The 21,455-nt window shown below is 43.1% G+C and overlaps 1 protein-coding gene across 1 annotated transcript; it reads right to left on the bottom strand.

Annotated features, from left to right (window-relative positions):
- Nucleotides 1–13,251: 13,251 nt before the first annotated feature.
- Nucleotides 13,252–19,796, bottom strand: LOC111909532 (dolichyl-diphosphooligosaccharide--protein glycosyltransferase subunit STT3A). Its single transcript, XM_052764714.1, has 14 exons — nt 19,072–19,796; nt 18,923–19,004; nt 17,943–18,650; nt 17,772–17,858; nt 16,515–16,596; nt 16,335–16,432; nt 16,196–16,248; nt 15,142–16,105; nt 14,648–15,056; nt 14,375–14,569; nt 14,130–14,273; nt 13,857–14,043; nt 13,691–13,742; nt 13,252–13,620 (listed from the first exon to the last, which is right to left on the bottom strand). Exons 9-14 carry the CDS (start codon nt 14,687–14,689, stop codon nt 13,602–13,604), a joined length of 639 nt encoding a protein of 212 aa, XP_052620674.1. The 5' UTR covers nt 14,690–15,056; nt 15,142–16,105; nt 16,196–16,248; nt 16,335–16,432; nt 16,515–16,596; nt 17,772–17,858; nt 17,943–18,650; nt 18,923–19,004; nt 19,072–19,796; the 3' UTR covers nt 13,252–13,601.
- Nucleotides 19,797–21,455: the final 1,659 nt, after the last annotated feature.

The raw sequence follows: 21,455 nt of genomic DNA on the forward strand, positions 1-21,455 counted from the left end.
GGAGAGATCACCGTCATCCTCAAACAAACATTCCCAACCGCGAAACTTGCCGCTTTGTAGTTCAAAGCATCGGCCAACACGTTGGCCTTCCCTGGATGGTATATGATCTCACAATCACAGTCCTTCAGTATGTCCAACCACCTCCTCTTCCTCATGTTGAGGTTCTGCTGATCCATCAAATACTTCAAACTCTTGTGATCAGTATAGATGGTGCACCACACTCCATACAAGTAGTGCCTCCAAATCTTGAGGGCAAAAACCACTGCCCCCACTTCCAGGTTGTGAGTGGGGTAGTTTGCCTCATGAGGCTTCAACTGCCTCGAGGCATACACTATCATGTGCCCCCTATGCATCAGTACCGCACCTAACCCTGAAATCAATGCATCACAGTACACCACTAAATCATCTAACCCCTCAGGTAACACTAGAATCAGAGCCTTGTATAGTCTCCGTCTTAGGGTCTCAAAAGCTCTTTGTTGATCTGTACCCCACCGAAATGTTATGTTCTTCTTTGTCAAGCGAGTCAAAGGTACAACAATGTTGGAGAGGTCTTGAATGAATCTCCGATAATATCCGACTAGACCGAAGAAGCTACAGATATCGGAAGCATTTTTTGGTACTTCCCACCGCATCACTGCTTCAACCTTGGCTGGATCAACAAAAATACCCTCCTGATTGATAATGTGCCCCAGAAACTATACCTCCCGCAGCCAAAAATCACACTTGGATAACTTTTCATAAAGCTTCTCCACCCTTAGAGTCTTCAATACCTCCCTCAGATGTTGCTCATGCTGCTCCTTGGTCCTAGAATAGACCAAGATACCATCAATAAACACGATCACCAACTAATCAAACATCGTTCTACACACTCTGTTCATGCAGTTCATGAACACTGCTGGGGCATTGGTGAGCCCAAATGGCATCACCACAAACTCATAGTTCCCATACCGAGTCCTAAAAGTTGTCTTCAGTATATCCTTATCCTGAATCCTCATCTGATGGTATCCCAACCGAAGATCAATTTTGGGAAACCAAGACACGCCCTGCAGCTGATCGAACAAATCACTGATCCTTGTTAACGAATAAGGGTTCTTCACTGTTATTTTGTTCACTCTCGATAATCAATGCACATCCTATGCGATCCATCCTTCTTTTTCACGAACAAGATCGGAGCTCCCCACGGGGAACTGCTCGGACGAATAAAACCTCGGTGTAGCAGCTCCTGAAGCTGCATAGATAAATCCTGCATCTTTGACGGTGCTAACAGGTATGGTGCCTTCACTATCGGAGCGGCACCTGGACCAAATCAATATGAAACTCCACCTGGCTCTCCGGAGGCACTCCTAGTAACTCTTCAGGAAATACATCTCAAAATTCTTGTACAACCAGCATACTTCCCACCTCCGTCGTGGTCTTAACCATCGTACCTGAGATATAAGAAAGAAATCGCGTACATCTCTATTACAGAAATCTCCTAGCCCTCGCAGCCAAACAGAGGGTTGGCCCTTGTGAGGCAACCTCACCATGTATAACCAGTTCTCCCCCACTTGGGCTTCGATCCTTCACCAACTGTTGCTCGCAATCAATCATGTCCCCATTCCCCCCCAAACAGTCCATCCTAACAATCACCTTCAACCCTCGCAATGGTATCGGGACAATATCAATGCAAAACCTCTCGCCAAGCACATTTAGGACATAGTCCAGATACAACCTTGCAACACTCACAGTGCGATCATCTGCAATCTCTGCCTCGAGCCGGGAATCCAAAGTTCCCAGCACATCCTGAAACCTCTTACTAAGCGCAAGAGACACAAACGATCGGGTAGCTCCTGAATCGAAAAAACATGAGCCGACAAACCATTGACCAAAAAGGTCCCTATACATACGCGCAATGTACACATACTCAATGTAATTAAACATAAAGTAGAGAAGGAGAAACATGTACCAGCCACAACATCTGATGCTACCAGAGCATCCTTGGTAGTCAACTCAAATGCACAGCTCTTCACCGCTGGAGTATCCGCCTTAGCAGGGCGGCCATCGGTAATCCTCCTCGTGGCGGGCGCACGCACCGCCACTATTCCTACCCCTCCCTGCAACCTCAGAAAATCGGCCCGATTATGGCCGGTTTGGTTGCAGTGAAAACAAATCAAGCCCTTCTTGGAGAAATCCCTGCTCAAGTGGCCCTACTGGCCACATGCGTAGCATCCTGAGCCTGTTATCCGACAAGCTCCACTGTGCGGCTTACCAGACTTGGCGCATCGGCCCCAGCCCAGTTGGCCTCTACTAGATGAATCCGAGGTCTTAGGCTTTTTAGCCTGACCCACTGCTATCTGTGCCTGCTTAGTTTTCCGCTTGGTGAGGAAGCCTAACTCCATCACCCGCTTACGAGCCTTCTCCACCATCTCGTTTAGGGTTTTGCACCCTGTGAAGCTCACAAACTCCCAGATATCATCCCTCAACATGGAACGATACCGTGTCCTCTTCATGGCCTCAACGGTAGCATACTGTGGGATCAACAATGGTCGTTCCTGAAACTTGGTGGTAATCTCCGCCACAGTCTCGGTGCTCTGCTGGAGCTCCTGGAACTCTCTCACCATCCTTTGTACCTCAATGGCTAGTGCAAACTCCAAATCAAATCGCCTGGCAAACTCATCCCAAGTCATCTCAGTCAAACCAGCTTCCCCCACCTGGCTAGTAACCTCGCCCCACCAGTCTTGAGCTTTGTCTCTTAGCATACAAGAAGCAAAACCCACCTTTGCCGCATCCGAGCAAGAACTCGTGTGCTGGGCGTTCTCGATATCCGCCACCCAACGTCGGCTAACAATGGGGTCCCTGGCCTCGAAAAACTCTAGCGCCCCGTACAACTTGAACTCCCAGAATGAGGGAGGTCGGGCCCCAACCTGGCCCACAACAATCTCAACTCTGCATTCCCTGAGTCTCTCTTCTATAATCTTCATCATACCCTCCTTAACCGTCCCAAAGATAATTGGGGTAGATTCAAGGATGACCTTCATAACCTCGGCTGCAAGAAACTCACGCAGCATCTCGTCGATGACCTCATTAGTGTCACCTGACCCAGCTTCGGATCCAGATCCAGATCCCGATTCTGATCCCCCTCCTCCAAATCGTGTCACCACCATGCTGAACTGAAATGCCATAAATCATAACGATCAGTATATCTATATAGGGGAATGCTCCACCTTATAACATCAATTCGTCCAAAATAAATCAGGTCCCACAGACTACTGCATATCTCAAATCCTAGGTTGTCCTAAGATTTGCTCTACCCGTACCAATCATATCCGGTTGCCTTTGTGCATGCATATTATACACAGAATATGATCAAATAGACTTCGAATAAAAGATTCTACCCTAAACCACAACCAGACGAGGAACAGGAAATAAGGCCAAATCAATCACTCTAAGGCTATAAGATCCTAACCATGTATAATTTTAAAAGCATACACATAGCAAGTTCCATACGATCATCAAAGCTCAAATATTAGTATAACATGGCTAACACATTGGGGAACTATTTACTTGGCTCAGATAATCACGCGCGTTGCACTCTCGTCTTTTCCTTTCTTTAAAAGCTTCTTATTTTATTTTTTCAAACAATTTTTACCGTTTCCTAAGATTGAGTCCTGACACACCCGAGAGTGAGACCGAATCGCTCAAACCAAGGCTCTGATTGTAACAGCCCGGAATCTCAGGTATTGTTAAATTATGTTTTTGGGGTGAGTTAAGAGGGGACTCAGCGAGTTGGAGCCTAGACTCGCTGAGTAGGATCGCAGACTTGGTCGCGGGTTCGCGACTGGACTCGACGAGTCCGATATGGACTCGGCGAGTCTACGCTGTTTAGCGAAAACCCTAGCCGCTCAGGGTTGGGTCGTATATAATGCACTTATAGGCCGTCATTTTCTGTCTTTAGTCGACTGAGAAGAACCCTAAACGGCTGTGAGCATCTAGAGCAAGATTGGAGGATATTAGGGCTTGAAGAAATTGTTGTGCAAGGAGGAGAAGGGTTTTGGCTAAAGGAATAGCAAGGGAATTCGAGTTCTGCGGTTTGGAGACACAGAGAGGGCATATTCCAGGTAATATTTCGGATTCCTTTCTGTTATGTTGATGTGTGCATGGATTTAGGGTTTATGGAACCCATTGGGTGATTAGATGAATTAGTGCCTTGTTACCCAACGTCTATAATTCTGTATTAGGACCTTTAGAGGTCCAGAAGGTCCCATGCTTGGGTATTTCGGGACGAGACTTATCTCAGGGAGCAGTTGATCGACTGCATGGCGTGGACTCGCCGAGTCCGATGAACAGACTCGGCAAGTAGCTTGGAGATTTACAGGAACTCGTCGAGCTGTTCTTCAGACTCGGCGAGTGGAGTCGGGGTGGCCCCGCGATTCTTCCAGGAGTAACTCGTCGGGTCAAGGAGGATACTCGATGAGTAGGTAGGGACTCTCAGAGAGTTGGAGGACGTCTAGACTTGCCGAGTCGCCATGGTACTCGCCGAGTCCGGTCGAGTTGACCGTTGACCGTTGACCAGAGTTGACCTAAGTCTGACTTCTTAGGGATAGTCACACTTAGAAGATATATGTGTTAATGAGATATGTGATGTTATAGGGAGGTTGTAGCTCGTCGGATTGTGCACGAGTGATTTCAGGATTTGCTAGCTTTCAGCATTCACGAGGTGAGTCTTCTCACTATACTGTACCCGTAAGGGGTTTGACTGTGTGACCGGAAGGTCAGATATGATATGTGATATGTATGCTATATGTGGTAAGATATTTTTTATATGTGTTGTGTATGTTATGTGGGCCGGAAGGCAATATGTTATGGGCCGGAAGGCGAATATGTTATGGGCCGGAAGGCGTGGTGTTGATGACCGGAAGGTCAGGGCCTGGAAAGGCGTAGGTGCGTAAGTTGTATATTGGGGAACTCACTAAGCATTTATGCTTACAGTTGTTATGTATGTGTTTCAGGTACTAGCGAGGACCGTGGAAAGGCGTCGGCGTGATCGATACACACTGAAGAATGCTTTTATGATCTTGGGATTTTGAATATTTGTATTTGACAGAATACTTAAACTATTTATGCCTTGTTTTGAATGGAAATAATTATATTTTAAAAAATGAAAAATTTGTTTGAAAATTTGCGTTGTGACAATTGGTATCAGAGCCTTGGTTTGAGGGATTCGGGTGCACCTTCGGGGGTAACTGAACTCAAACCGAGGATTTGAGGAAACTTTTAAATAAAGGCATAAACTTTTGTAAATGGTTTTGTGGTAAGCAAGAAAGAAGCAGTGTGTACGATCAGTCAGCGCCCGAACGGTAAAGATCCCCAAAATACCTTACAATATTATATGATATGAATTGTTATGCATGCTAGAAGACTAGGTATTCATCATAGGACTAGAGTGGCCTGAATTGTGATGCCTTAGTCTAGGGAAGTTTGCCTATATGAGATGCTTTGCTAGTATGCGGGTAGATAGTGCATATCAGAAGTAGAGTACTCACTATCCGGAGTTTGGGGAGGAAGACTTGGGATGAACGCTGATGCGGTGTGGTCGGTAGTATTGGGCCCGTACTACCGAGGACACCGGGTCAGTGGGAGGCCCAAGCAAGAATCCCTGGATATCGGAGACTGAGTAGGGTTGCGTTATCGAGTGCGATTACACTCTCTGGAGTCTCTGATAGTTTATGTTGTATTTCAGAGACATCATGGTTAGACCACGCCACGGAGCGAGTTCGAGCGGTGTGAGTGACGAGGAGATTCGTCAGATGATTCACGAGGAAGTAGCGGCGGCAATCCGGGCTGAGATCCCGGAGATGTTTGGGTCTATTAAGACCACCCTGATGGAGACGTTCGATGAGCGGTACGCCGCATTGACTGAGGCTGCAACCGCTGCAGCTACCGCAGCTGTGGCCGCTGCTAGGCCACAAGGGGGTGACTCGTTGCTGTTCCGAGAGTTCAGCAACACGAAGCCACCGGAGTTCGATGGGACACAGGATCCGATTGCTGCGATGAGATGGATCGCGGACATAGAGGGGTGCTTCTACACTTGTTCATGCCCGGAGCACCTGAAGGTACGGTTCGCTTTGAACCAGCTCCGTCTGGGAGCGAAGGACTGGTGGAAGTTCGTGACGGCGAACATTACTTTGGCAGAGACTACAGCGGTGACATGGGAGGGGTTTACTGCCATGTTCAGGGATGAGTACGTTCCCCCGGTAGAGCGGGAACGATTGGTTCAGGAGTTCTTAACCCTCAAGCAGGGTACAGATTCGGTGGCGGCGATCACACGGAAGTTTCATGAGAGGGCGATGTTTTGCCCCGAGCTGGTGTCCACCGAGCAGGCTCGGATGAGCAGGTACTTGGGTGTCTTGAGGAGGGATATACGGGAGTTTGTGGCGAACTCCACCTATCATACTTTTACGGAGCTTCAGGCGAATGCCAGGAAGCGTGAGATCGAGTTGGAGACTCAGGCCAGGGAGGAGGCCGAGTCTCAGCAGGCAGACCGGCGACCGGCTCAGTCTCAGCCGGCAGCCAAGCGGATCAAGTCCGCCGATTCGAGGACGGGAGGTCCGAAGAGCCGTACTTGCGGAAAGTGCGGCAAGGGTCACGATGGGGCGTGTCGAGCCGGTGCTTGCTACAAGTGCGGCAAGGAGGGGCACATTGCTAGGGAGTGCCCCAAGGGGTTTATGGTTTGCTTTCATTGCAACCAGACCGGCCATTGGAAGGCCGAATGTCCGCAGCTTCGTCAGGGATCTGCACCTATTGCCAGGACTACTGAGGCTCGACCGGTGAAGGTCGAGGCCCCGAGGGCTCGTGGGAGAGCCTTTCAGCTGACTGCGGAGGAGGTCCGCGCTGCGGCCCATGTCGTGGCAGGTATGTTGTAATTCATGTATTTATTTTAATGTCGAGATGTTATGCTTATGTTATTATATGCGTAGGTACTTTCCTTGTGAACTCTGTGCCTGCCTTAGTGTTATTTGACTCGGGTGCGAGTAGGTCCTTTGTGTCCTTAGCCTTTAGCTAGCATATCAGCGTTAGTCGCGAGTCGTTGAGTCGACCTTTGAGAGTTTCTATAGCTGACGAGAAAGTGATTTGTGCCACGGAGGTTCTTCGGGGATGCGTGCTAGAGATTTTCGGGGTTGAGTTCCCGATAGACCTGATTCCTATTGCGATGGGTGATGTATGTGTCATCGTAGGCATGGACTGGTTGAGTCGATTCGGCGCTGTCATCGACTGTGAGCGTCAGCTGGTGACCATACGAGACCATAGTGGGGGAGTTCTCTCGGTGTACGGCGAGGGTACCTGTTCGGGATCAGCTTTTTGTTCGGCCGCTAGGGCGAGGCAGTGCCTACAGCAAGGCTGTATGGGTTTTGTGGCGTATGTGATGGATACGCGGGAGGTTTCTGAGAGACCGAAGTCAGTGGAGGAGGTCCCTGTGGTGCGCGAGTTTCCAGATGTTTTTCCCGAGGAGCTGCCGGGAGTACCTCCTGTGAGGCAAGTAGAGTTTGGTATCGATCTGGTTCCAGGAGCCGCGCCTATTGCTAAGGTGCCTTATCGTCTTGCACCTCCAGAGATGCAAGAGTTGTCCTCGTAGCTCCAAGAGTTGCTGGGGAAGGGATTTATTCGGCCGAGCAGCTCGCCGTGGGGAGCACCTATTCTGTTCGTCAAGAAGAAGGATGGTTCACACCGGATGTGCATTGATTACCGGGAGTTGAACAAGTTGACGGTCAAGAACCGTTACCCGTTACCGAGGATTGATGATTTATTCGATCAGTTGCAGGGAGCGTCTTGGTTTTCCAAGATCGATCTGAGGTCAGGGTACCATCAGGTGAGAGTACGGGATGGGGATGTCCAGAAGACAGCGTTTAGGACGCGATATGGGCATTATGAGTTTGTGGTGATGCCTTTCGGGCTCACCAATGCCCCGGCTGTGTTCATGGATCTCATGAACAGGGTATGCAGGCCGATGTTGGATCGGTCAGTGATTGTATTTATTGACGACATACTGGTGTATTCGAGATATAGAGAGCAACATGAGGAGCATTTGAGGGAGGTCCTTGGGGTATTGAGGTCGGAGAAGCTTTATGCAAAGTTCTCCAAATGTGACTTCTGGTTGCGGGAGGTCCAATTTCTAGGACATGTTGTTAATCAGAAAGGGATATTGGTCGATCCGGCCAAGGTTGAGGCAGTGATGAGTTGGGAAGTGCCGAAGTCACCCTCTGAGATCAGGAGCTTCCTTGGGTTGGCAGGATATTATCGGATATTCATTAAGGATTTCTCCAAGATCGCAGTGCCGCTCACCAGATTGACCCGGAAGGATGTTGCATTCTCATGGGGGCCCGAGCAGCAGACCTCCTTTGAGACACTTCGCCAAAGGTTGTGCGAAGCCCCGGTATTAGCTCTCCCGGAAGGGATGGAAGATTTTGTTGTATATTGTGACGCATCGATTTTGGGACTGGGTGCAGTGTTGATGCAGAGGGGTCATGTGATAGCGTATGCATCGAGGCAGCTGAAGCCTCATGAGGCGAGATACCCCACGCATGATTTAGAGTTGGGAGCAGTAGTGTTCGCTCTCAAGATTTGGCGTCACTACCTGTATGGGGTTCGATGTACGATCTATACGGACCATAAGAGCTTGAAGTATTTGATGGATCAGCCCAACCTAAATATGCGTCAGAGGAGGTGGCTGGATGTGGTCAAGGATTATGATTGTGAGATCCTGTACCACCCAGGTAAGGCTAATGTGGTAGCCGACGCGTTGAGCCGCAAGGCGGAGAGCACTCCATGGCGAGATGTATGCTTGAGATTGACTGTGATGACTCCTGTATTGAATGCTATTCGTGGGGCACAGGCCGAAGCGGTGCGACCAGAAATGCAGAAGAAAGAGCGGGTTGTGGGGTTAATTTCAGAGTTCGTTCAGGATGGTCGAGGGCTTATGACGTTTCAGGGCCGGATTTGGGTACCGTACGTGGGCGGTACACGTATTACTTTGATGGAAGAGGCTCATAGATCGAAATTCTCGATCCATCCCGGTGCTACGAAGATGTATTTGGACTTGAGGAAAGAGTATTGGTGGCCCTGTATGAAGAGGGACGTCGCATGGTTCGTCGAGAGGTGCTTGACCTGTCGTAGGGTTAAGGCCGAGCACCAGAGACCGCATGGCAAGCTACAGCCATTGGAGATCCCCGAGTGGAAGTGGGAACAGATCACTATGGATTTCATCACCAAATTGCCGAGGACTGCCAGGGGAGTTGATGCAATTTGGGTGATTGTGGATAGGTTGACGAAGAGTGCACACTTCCTTGCCATCAGTGAGAGTTCTTCAGCGGAGAAGTTGGCAGAGATATATGTGAGAGAGGTGGTATCTCGGCATGGGGTACCGATCACGATTGTTTCAGACCGTGATGTGCGCTTCACTTCCAGGTTCTGGAAGAAATTTCATGAGGAGCTGGGTACTAAATTGCATTTTAGTACCGCATACCATCCCCAGACAGACGGTCAGAGCGAGCGGACGATTCAGACGCTGGAGGACATGCTTCGAGCGTGTGTGTTAGACTTCGGGGGAAGCTGGGATGCATATTTACCCTTAGCAGAGTTTTCCTACAACAACAGTCATCATTCGAGCATTGGTATGCCACCTTTTGAGCTGTTGTATGGTAGGAGGTGTCGGACCCCCATTTGTTGGGGAGAGGTGGGACAGAGAGTGATGGGTAGCACAGAGATCGTGCTACAGACGACAGAGCAGATTCAGCAAGTTAGACAGAGGTTATTGACCGCCCAGAGCCGACAGAAGAGTTATGCAGACAGGCGCCGATCTGAGCTTGAGTTTCAAGTCGGCGACTTCGTTCTCCTGAAGGTCTCTCCTTGGAAAGGAGTGATTCGATTCAGGAAGAGGGGCAAGTTGGGGCCCCGGTATATTGGGCCATTTCGTGTGATTGCAAGGATAGGTCAGGTAGCCTATCGGTTGGAGTTGCCAGTGGAGTTGGGACAGATCCACGACACGTTTCATGTGTCACAATTGAGGAAGTGCATAGCCGATGAGTCGGCAGTGGTTCCATTGGAGGATATTCAAGTGGATGCGAGCCTGAATTATGCCGAGAGACCAGTGGCCATCAGGGATCGGAAGATCAAGGTTCTGAGGAACAAGGAAGTACCTCTGGTGTTGGTTCAGTGGCAACACCGTAAGGGGTCGGAAATGACTTGGGAGCCGGAACGTGAGATGCGGGAGCAGCATCTGGAACTATTTGCAGAATGAGACTTCGAGGGCGAAGTCTAATCCAAGTGGGGGAGAGTTGTAACAGCCCGGAATCTCAGGTATTGTTAAATTATGTTTTTGGGGTGAGTTAAGAGGGGACTCGGCGAGTTGGAGCCTAGACTCGCCGAGTAGGATCGCAGACTTGGTCGCGGGTTCGCGACTGGACTCGACGAGTCCGATATGGACTCGGCGAGTCTACGCTGTTTAGCAAAAACCCTAGCCGCTCAGGGTTGGGTCGTATATAATGCACTTATAGGCCGTCATTTTCTGTCTTTAGTCGACTGAGAAGAACCCTAAACGGCTGTGAGCATCTAGAGCAAGATTGGAGGATATTAGGGCTTGAAGAAATTGTTGTGCAAGGAGGAGAAGGGTTTTGGCTAAAGGAACAGCAAGGGAATTCGAGTTCTGCGGTTTGGAGACACAGAGAGGGCATATTCCAGGTAATATTTCGGATTCCTTTCTGTTATGTTGATGTGTGCATGGATTTAGGGTTTATGGAACCCATTGGGTGATTAGATGAATTAGTGCCTTGTTACCCAACGTCTATAATTCTGTATTAGGACCTTTAGAGGTCCAGAAGGTCCCATGCTTGGGTATTTCGGGACGAGACTTATCTCAGGGAGCAGTTGATCGACTGCATGGCGTGGACTCGCCGAGTCCGATGAACAGACTCGGCGAGTAGCTTGGAGATTTACAGGAACTCGTCGAGCTGTTCTTCAGACTCGGCGAGTGGAGTCGGGGTGGCCCCGCGATTCTTCCAGGAGTAACTCGTCGGGTCAAGGAGGATACTCGACGAGTAGGTAGGGACTCTCAGAGAGTTGGAGGACGTCTAGACTCGCCGAGTCGCCATGGTACTCGCCGAGTCCGGTCGAGTTGACCGTTGACCGTTGACCAGAGTTGACCTAAGTCTGACTTCTTAGGGATAGTCACACTTAGAAGATATATGTGTTAATGAGATATGTGATGTTATAGGGAGGTTGTAGCTCGTCGGATTGTGCACGAGTGATTTCAGGATTTGCTAGCTTTCAGCATTCACGAGGTGAGTCTTCTCACTATACTGTACCCGGAAGGGGTTTGACTGTGTGACCGGAAGGTCAGATATGATATGTGATATGTATGCTATATGTGGTAAGATATTTGTTATATGTGTTGTGTATGTTATGTGGGCCGGAAGGCAATATGTTATGGGTCGGAAGGCGAATATGTTATGGGCCGGAAGGCGTGGTGTTGATGACCGGAAGGTCAGGGCCTGGAAAGGCGTAGGTGCGTAAGTTGTATATTGGGGAACTCACTAAGCATTTATGCTTACAGTTGTTATGTATGTGTTTCAGGTACTAGCGAGGACCGTGGAAAGGCGCCGGCGTGATCGATACACACTGAAGAATGCTTTTATGATCTTGGGATTTTGAATATTTGTATTTGACAGAATACTTAAACTATTTATGCCTTGTTTTGAATGGAAATAATTATATTTTAAAAAATGAAAAATTTGTTTGAAAATTTGCGTTGTTACACTGATACCAACTTGTAACAATCTAATTTTTTCAAAAGAAAATTTTCATTTTTGATTAACCAAACACATGTACATACGTCACGAAGACCAAATATGATTGTTTTCAAAACTCATATCAGTTACGACTTTTATTCCAAAACATCAGAGTGTCCCATAAAATGCCTGAGATACTGCACGCCACACTGTCAAGCCTTCCCCTTGCCCTTAGGCTCAGATGTACCTGAAACCAGTGTTCTAAAAGGCGCGACATGGCGCGCGCCAAGGCGTGCCATGGCATGAGGCGTGGCTCTGCCGTTACGAAAAGCCTCATAACGTTGCTGTTATGCGTGGCGCGTGGCAAGGTGTGATATGGCACGCCATGGCGCGTTATGGCGTGTTATGGCGCGTGTTTTTTCGTTTGAGACACAGTTTTTTGCTCTTTGTTATGTCTTTTCTAATCGGAGATACAGGTATTGTGGTTTTCGTTAAATTTTTGTTACTTATTATTGATCTAACACTTATAAAAAGTAGTTATATTTAATATAAATTTATATTTATATGGTAATATAATTTTAAATTAATACAAAATCGCCGCCTTACATCACGCCTTGAAAAACGCCATGGCTCGCCATGGCTCGTTAAGCTTGAGGCTTGACCTTGCCGCCACGCCACGCCTCATGCCATTTAGAACCTTGCCTGAAACAAATCCATAAACTGTAAGCTAACGCTTAGTGAGTTCACCAGAGCATACCCCACACCCAAGCCACCTAAAACGTATCATATTATCTATAAAAGCTATCTTTACCACATAACATGTATCACATTATCTATAAAAGTTATCTCTACCGCATGCCACATATCATATTAGCTATAAAAGCTATCTCTACAATATAACATATATCACATTAGCTATAAAAGCTATCTCTACCACATAACATATATCACATTATCTATAAAAGCTATCTCTACTGCATGCCACATATCATATTACACTACTAGAAAAAAGGCCTTTTACGACGCTCATTGCGCGTCGTAAAACGCTCAGACGACGCGCAAATGCGTGTCAAGGAAGGCCCTGTCATAAAGAGAGACGACGCGCTTTTGTGCGTCGTCTATAGACGACGCGCATTTACGACGCGCATTTATGACGCGCATTTACGACGCGCAGTTACGACACGCAATGCGTATCAAGGAAGGCCCTGTCATAAAGGAAGACGATACGCATTCGCGTGTCGTAACCTTACGACGCGCGTGTTAATGACACGCAATGCGTATCAAGAAAGCCTCTATCAAGAAAGGCCATGTCATAAATGAAGATGACACGCATGTTTGCGTATCATAATTTTAAATATTAAAAAAAATATATTTTTTATAGATTTACTAATTTTCAAATTAAATTTACATTTAATGCCTCACAATATAAAATAAAATATCATATACAAAAAATATAATCCATTTCATAAAATTTAATGTCATACAAATAAAATACCATAAATAACAAAGATAATTCATTTCACTAATATGTCAAATACAAATAATTATTCCAATAGTGAGTAAATGTTATAAAAAAATGAACTCAAGAGAAGCAGAATATACAATTGCATTATCTAGCTTACTATCTGCCAACAACTCTCCGTGTGTTTGCTTTTTGTTTGAGTCTCGTTTCCTCCAAAACTACTAGATACAATGGCTTACCACTTCAGATGCATCAGGAGTGAGTTCAATAAAAGATCCAACATCCCTGTAACCCTTCTTTCTTCCCAACCCAGGGACTTTTTCTATTCTTCAGCAACCAAGCATCAATCATAGGATTTTCGACCAATTCCTTATCCTCTATCAATAACACCAAGAAATCCTACACAGATAAAACCATGATTCTGTTAACAATTACTGGTTTATAGTTGTATAAATATACTCTTACTCACCATAGAGGAAATATCATATTTAAACAAGTTGACAAGTCATCATCTTGTATTCCTATAAGAAATCAGTTGATCACAAACTACATGTGTAACTGCAGGTATACACACACATACAGAGAGAAAATTCCTTCTCCTGAATTTGTAAGGAAAGAAAATTAAGAAAACTAACCACCAAACACGACAAGTACGTATTTCACATCCAAGGAATTGAAAATTTGCCACGCGTCCTTTTCAGGTGATGACATGGCAGTGCCAACTGTCGTGATATGTGTGTTGTTCCATGTGTTGTTATCAACAATGACAGTGCGGTTTGCCATTGCGGTTGTTTGGTAACCGTAGTCCCACCAAGATGCAACCTGAGGGTATTTAATCACTTTATTACATTTTTACCATTTTTTTTAATATAAATTATTTGTTAAATTTTGAAATAATAGAAGCTTACCTTGTCATCTACTTCTGTGTTATGGCTTAACCATGCATAGGCCTCTCTGAAATCATCAAAAACATGAAGTCCATCATGGGAATGAGATGTAAGCACAATTGAAGGAGCCGAATACGCCTCTGCTGCATCCCAAACACTATGAACCTATGACAATTCAGTAAATTTAATTTTCAAGGGTATTTTGGTCTTTTTCCTATGAGAGAATTTAAAAAAAAAAAGGAAAAGATTAAAGGAAGTATGCTTACAACATAGAAGGCACCGAGCAAGACAATCAAGAAAAGAGCAAAGATGGATGCCTCAACAGGCAAGACCAGGGGCATTTTTGTAATTTGGGTAATTTGAGCATTGGAAGCACTCCCATTCTCATCATTTTGACCATCAAAAACAGCTCCCAAAACATTCCCCACAGCAAGTTGCATGCTTTCTGGTATGGTTAAATTCTGAAATTTGAATTCAAAAAGGTAAAATGGTTATTTTTCTAGATAGAAGGGTAAGATGGTCATTTTTTATAATCAGACCTGAGAAGGCAGTGGGGAAAGAAGAGGGCTCTTAATGATCATACTGATTATGTTTGTAACCTTAGTAATGGCTATAAGAGGTTTGAAAGAAGAAATAAGTCGAACCAATTCCAGCTGTACATTCCAAGAACTAAAAAAACAAAACAAAAGACTTTAGGAAAAACCTTCCATTATCGTCATCTAATGATTATAAAAAACCAAAAATGAGCATATTTTCCCCTTTTTGGCCATACTTTTGGCTAGCTGCAGGGTAGTCTCTAGACATTTTGCTCGGAATATCTTTCCATTGAAAAGCATTAAATTCAACTTTCTTTAAATTTACCTGAAGGATTTAAGTTAGAAGCAGAGACAGTTACTCTTTCATTGTTACTGCACTTATTACTGAAACAAGGATGTACTCTGTTAATACCTGCAAATTAATAAATCGTTACAGATCAGATGTTCTAGATTTTTTTCTTTAAGAATAAAGGAAATATATCATATTAATATATTACCATAAAAAAGGCAAGCATCCCCCCAAAAAGCAGGAGGAAGCAACTCCTGATGATATGCCTTGAAGTGTCAAAATAGCTGCTACTTCTAAATTCATCCCAAGGATTCAAAATAAGAGATAGCAAAGCTGTTAATAGAGCCATTACAGGAGTTACATAACTCATTAAGGTTAACGGATTCTTCAAACCTATTTAAAAATAATGACATACAACACCAATCAAATCAGACACACAAACAGATATCAAATATCATACGAGTTTACTCTGATTTGAACAGATTGTAAGAAATTGAATGATTGAAACTCTAAAAATTCAATTGCAATCAACATCATCAACATGGAGGAATTCTATCTCTGGTTTCCTTTTCCTTTGTCCTCCATTGTTGCTCCTCAACAATGAATGAAAACAATTGTCGGCTTCTCATCTTGTTAACGGGTTAATCACTAAATTCTTTCACAAAATAAAAAACATTTCAATATTTTATCAAATAACCAAAAATACTAAAGAAACTACAAAAATAAATAAATAAATCAAAAAGAAACATCTTATGATTGATGGGAAAACTTTTTTATTGGTTCAGCACCAAGGGTTTGGAGGGTAGAAGAAGGGAATTTTGAAAGATTTGTGAGGCTTCCAACACCAGATATCAAACGAAATTAGATTAAGATACTCTTTTTATTATTATAAGTTTATAACAAATTAATCAACTGTGTTGATTTTGGGACCTTACATAAAGTTGGGCAATTGTAATATTACTTACTTGTAGTATCTGCATACAACTACAATCAGTCAATCACCCATAAATAACCAAACAGTTTAAGTAAAAGAATAAATTTTAAGAAACTTACCTTTAGAGCTAAACCAAATATAACCCTACCAAGTTTTTTGTATATCAATGATGTTCAAAATCCAGCTTACTGCAATGAGTGTAGCAACAGATGGATAACTGTGTAGAAAATTCAGATTCCTGTGCAACAAAAAAAAGGAAAGCCTTCAAAAATTATTAAAAAAAAGAAATGCAAAGTTTTAACAAATTCAAGTTGGTGAATTTGATTACTTCTTAAAGGACACTGAACTCTAATGCACCTTCATCGTCCCTTGAGGTCAAGTCTGAAGAAGGAGATTAATAGTCTAAGATTTTAATAATCACCATGTTTTCTCTTCATAAATATTCCTAAAATTAACAAGAAAGATACCTGAATCTGTATTGAATACATCAAAGCAATAGGCAGCCTGAGCCTCCCCTTCATAATCTAAAATCTCAACTTTATCAATAACTTTCTTCTTATCATGTCTAGAAAGGAAAAGAAAAACAATTGCATGAAACCAAATATGCATATTCAATCCACCATATACACAAGATTTTGTGATTTTACCTAGCCTTAGTGGGACCCTCACCCTCCTCCAGGGCCGATCCAAAGATTTTCTATGCCCCGGGCAATAAAAGTTAAAGATGCCCTATGTTTAAGTATGATATGATGATATTAATTACTAAAGCAAAACAGTTAGAAATATATTTAAAATACATATATTCAAACAATAAATCCATGACAAGAAGGGACTAAAATGCCAATAAGAAAAGCTTACAATATATATATATATATATATATATATATATATATATATATATATATATATATATATATATATATATATATATATATATATTATGAATCACTGAATCTGCAATAGTTTCACATTCAACCAGGAGTGCCTTTACAATAGAAACAACAAATTAAATCTACAAGAAAATTTAAAATACATGACTCGCTGGTTTTTCACATCCAACCAGGTTTGGATGATAGATAGCTTCCAACAGAGTTGATCAAACTAAAAGGAAAACTTGGTGCTCATGCATTTTATAATCCCATTAAGTAGACAACATTTCAACAAGTATGACATCCGTAAAAATTGCTAAAAAAACATGATTTGATTTCAAAATTATATTAGATAGATAAAATGCAATGTCTTTCATAAAAAATATAATTGAAAGTCAAACAAAATTCTAACTAGAAGTCTGAAAAAGTCAATTTAATTCACTAATTCAGGCATATTAGTACGATGTACCACTATCTTTTACCAAATCAAACAAAATTTCTTTTTGATTGTAATGCCAGGTTCGATTATTTCAAAACATAATGCCCTAGGATCATAAAGCAATAACCAAAAGTCTTCCTTATCAATTATAAGTGAAAGTAAAACTGTCCATCGTGCAAAACATATCTTTCTATCTGATTACAAATGAAAAAAAGATTAAAACTCTCAAAGTTAAATCAATTCTATCACGTATTATCATCATTTCTCAAATCTTAAAATGATTCAAATCTTCAAGTTTCAATGCAAATTGAAGACATACATCAGAACCGAATCAGGGGACTGGGAATTGGAATAGTTTTTTGCACATGAGATGGCAGATGAAGGATTAAATGATTTCTAATGAAAAATCAAACGGATTATCAGTAATACACATTATCAAACTAGATTTGATTACTCATATTGAGATTTTTTCTTCTAACTTTATTGATACTTGATAGCCTACTTCGATTTTCCTTTGTACAATTACCATCATTGAGAAGCAAAACCAATATACGGAATTGGATTTGAACCTATAAATATAATAAAATTTTCATAACCTGGATCTACCCGCACTCAAGATTCCGATGATTGTGCTCGTGTCCTCATCTTTTACTCTCCCGACTTCTCGTTTTCTACTCTCCTCCCTACTAACATTTAAATCAAAAGCCAATCAGACAAAGACTGAAAGAGACTCCTCGATCTAGGTGTGTTGTGATCGTTTCGTTTACCTATACATAGAAGCATGTGGCGTGCTCGTATTCTTTAGCCGCTCATCAGATTTCTGATTTTTTAGTGTGGCGCCCTTACAACATCTTACTGGACTTATTTTGCTTGCTAGCTCATTAAACTTGGCCCAAATAAAAGATGAATACTTAACAGACATAGAAAATCTGATGCCCTCAGCCCATTGATGCCCTGGGCCGTGGCCCAGCTCGCCCTACCCTTGGGTCGGCCCTGCCCTCCTCCAGAAGCAAATGATCTGCACCTGATGAAAGACCTTGTAAAGGGGCATTATGAAGTGTCTCAAATTGGGAGTTCCCTGATTTAACACTCATCTGACTGTTTAAAGCAATAAACTTTATCTTCCTTCTGTAAGATGGTGGAGCTGAGTGGCTTCTTCTTCTTGGCTGCTTCTTATCTTGAAAGCTAGATTGAGTGACTTTTGTCTTTTTTACCCTTTCACCACAAGATAATGATGACATATAGGATTCAGGACTTTCCCAATCTATTCCATTCATGAAATCGCACAAAAGAGTGTCCTTTTGAGAGTTCCTAACATGCCCTTTGAAACTCATATACCCCTCTTGAGAAGAGCTATATCATCCATACATGTTTTACTAATAGACTTGGGTGTAAGTGTAAGAGAATTGGCAGAAAGGTGTAATATCCCAGAAGATATGTCAAGTTTTATCCTCATCACCCTTCTTCTCTATACTCTGTCAATAAATGAATAAATAATAATCACAAACTGGAAATTTATTCCTCAATTCCAAATTTATATATAATATTTGTCAAAGGCACTCATCTGAATTCTTAATTTATATATAATATTTAGGGTTTCAGACATATACATATTCCTTGAACTTACAGTTACTGCACAAACTAGGGAACATCGATCACATTCAGAACCAAAAATAATATATAGAAAAATATAAAATGATTGTTTTCAAAGGAGAACTCAAGGAAATATGTACGAATTTGAACTTACAATTGCTAATTTTTGGAAAAGGACCCCTAAACCTTCTGTTTTTAACCTTGAGTAGCCTTCTATCAACAAGAATTTTAGCCTCCTGTCAAGAACATTGCAGCAAGTCAGATCTTCAATTTTACAGTCGCTGAACAAGAATTTGAACTTACCGTCGCCATCACCTCCTCCATTCCTGATATACTTCCGTCTTTCCTGTTGCGCCAGGAACTCAACAAGAATTTGAACTTACGCTAGCGTACGTGTGTGCGTATGTGAGTAAGTAGAAGAAGAACACATACAGTTTTAGGAGTGTTGAAGTCAAAGACAGAAATTGGCAAGGAGAGGAGTATAGGTTAAGCACTGGAGAACGGTATTGAGGTAGCATATATTATCGAGATTTTTGAACCCTAATGGAGGACCGTTCTTTTGTTTCTTCAACAACAAACTCGTTTTCCAAGTCATTTGCAATTGGAAACCAACCATTAACAGCAAGGACCTCTCGCTCCTGATTCACTCGCCGCAATGAACGACAATCCCTACTGCCTGTAGATAGTCGTCGTGTGAGGCCTGAAGATTCGATGTGGTTTGGAGGTAGTGGAGGTGGGTATCAGGCGGGGTATTAGGGTTTCGTTTAACCGAAGAAGATTTTAAGAACATCAAAAATATGAAAATGTCGATCTTCTACACACCAAATACGACTTCAGAAAAATCACATATCAAGGTCAAAAATATGATTTTAGGAACTTCACAACTAAAAATCGCATATTAGGAACCCACACAATGCTTTTAGGGTTTCTTTTGATTGAAGAGGATTTCACAACATACGAGAAGGAGGAGGAGAGTATCGGGCGGAGTTTTCAATTTTTTGGTATTTCATTCCCCGCTTGCAATTAAAAAATTGAAGAACGCGCGTTGAAAAAAAAAATTATAAAACGACAGTTCTACACGTCGCACTTTTTTATTGTAGGTGCCCTCCGTGTTTTTAATTTTTTTTGTTGGACACCAATTGTAGGGCACACATAAATGCGTGTCCTCGATTCTTCATATTTTGAAAAATTGACATCAATTTTTAGGGCACGCTCAAATGCGTGTTCTCTATCAGCGCGTGTCATTGATTGCGCGTCGTAAAAGGTTGTTTTTCTAGTAGTGTTAGCTATACAAGTTATCTCTACCATATAACATTAGATATACAAGCTGTCTCTACCATATATCCATGCATAAGGACGCCATGGGCTCCCCCACATGGTCTTACACCTAAGTTCCATGGGCTCCCCCATTGTATTTCCTTGCCGGACAGCCATGGGCTCCCCTACATGGTCTTACATCCAAGCACCATGAGCTCCCCCATGGTCTTTCCCTACGAGTATCACATATATAGCTAGCATATTACAAATCATATCTAACTATCATACCATATATCTTTAAAACAATTATACCACATATCTCTACACAACAAGTATATCATATATCATAAAATGGGTCAGCCTTAGTGCCTTGGACCCATTAGTATGGTGAGAAGACTCACCTCTCGAATGTTGGACTGATAAGCTAAGATCTGATATGTCCCCTATGTTGATCCCCTTTAATTGCCTATAATTATCATCTGATTAACTTGTCACAATCGCATGGACATCCTTAAAGTCCACCCTGGTCAACCATGGTCAACAGTAAACGTCAACAGTCCATCTTGACCTCAACTTGGCGAGTGCATCCAGCAACTCACCGAGTTAACCGAATAACTCTTCAACTCGCCAAGTTACCTGTGTAACTCGTCGAGTTCCATTAAGACCAAAAACTCAATCAAGCCGAAAACTCTACTCAGGCCGAAAATCCTATTTCTCCACAGAAAACACCTTGGATCCCAAAAACAGGAAAATTCGACTCGATGTGTCGACTTAGATAAGGGACTCGACGAGTTCCTCCAGTTCATCTCAAGTTTTGCCCTTTTCAGTGGGATCTAAGGTTCCAAACTTCAGATCCAAGTCCTCTTGGCACAAATACCACGTAAAGTTGCAAACTTTACATGCATACAAGGCACTTCTAGGCCATGACGTCCAACTAAGCTTTTCAACAATGTTTTTGAGCAAAGGAAAGGGTTTAACTCAACAAAGTGGGTAACTTTATGCCATTGAGAACCTAGAGGGATCCAGATCTGGAACCATACCCTTGTGATAGGTCCAGATCCAATTTTGACTCCCTTTTCGCCCCAAAATGGTCATTTACTTTCAATAGAAGAGATCTAAGAATCTACAGCTCAAGTTAACGACTTTTTACCTTAAAATGGTGGTCAAGATAGTGTATATGTTGGGTCTACTGCTTTCCTGCTTACTCCTTCTTCTAAAGCCCTTCTCCAACACACCAAAGTTTGTTAATCAAAGCTCTTACTCTCACTCAAGGGGGTTCAGGGCCGAAAACGGTTTTCTCTGGGTAGTAAGGCTCTAGGGGAAGCCACAAGGGACAGGTTATGATCTTTATATAGGGTGAAAACCCTAAAAATTAGGGTTTCTCTTTATAGCTCCTATTGATTGATTTGTGGCCTTCCGACTCCTAGAGT

This window comes from Lactuca sativa, chromosome 6 (assembly GCF_002870075.4).
Source record: "Lactuca sativa cultivar Salinas chromosome 6, Lsat_Salinas_v11, whole genome shotgun sequence".
NCBI lineage: Eukaryota > Viridiplantae > Streptophyta > Magnoliopsida > Asterales > Asteraceae > Lactuca > Lactuca sativa.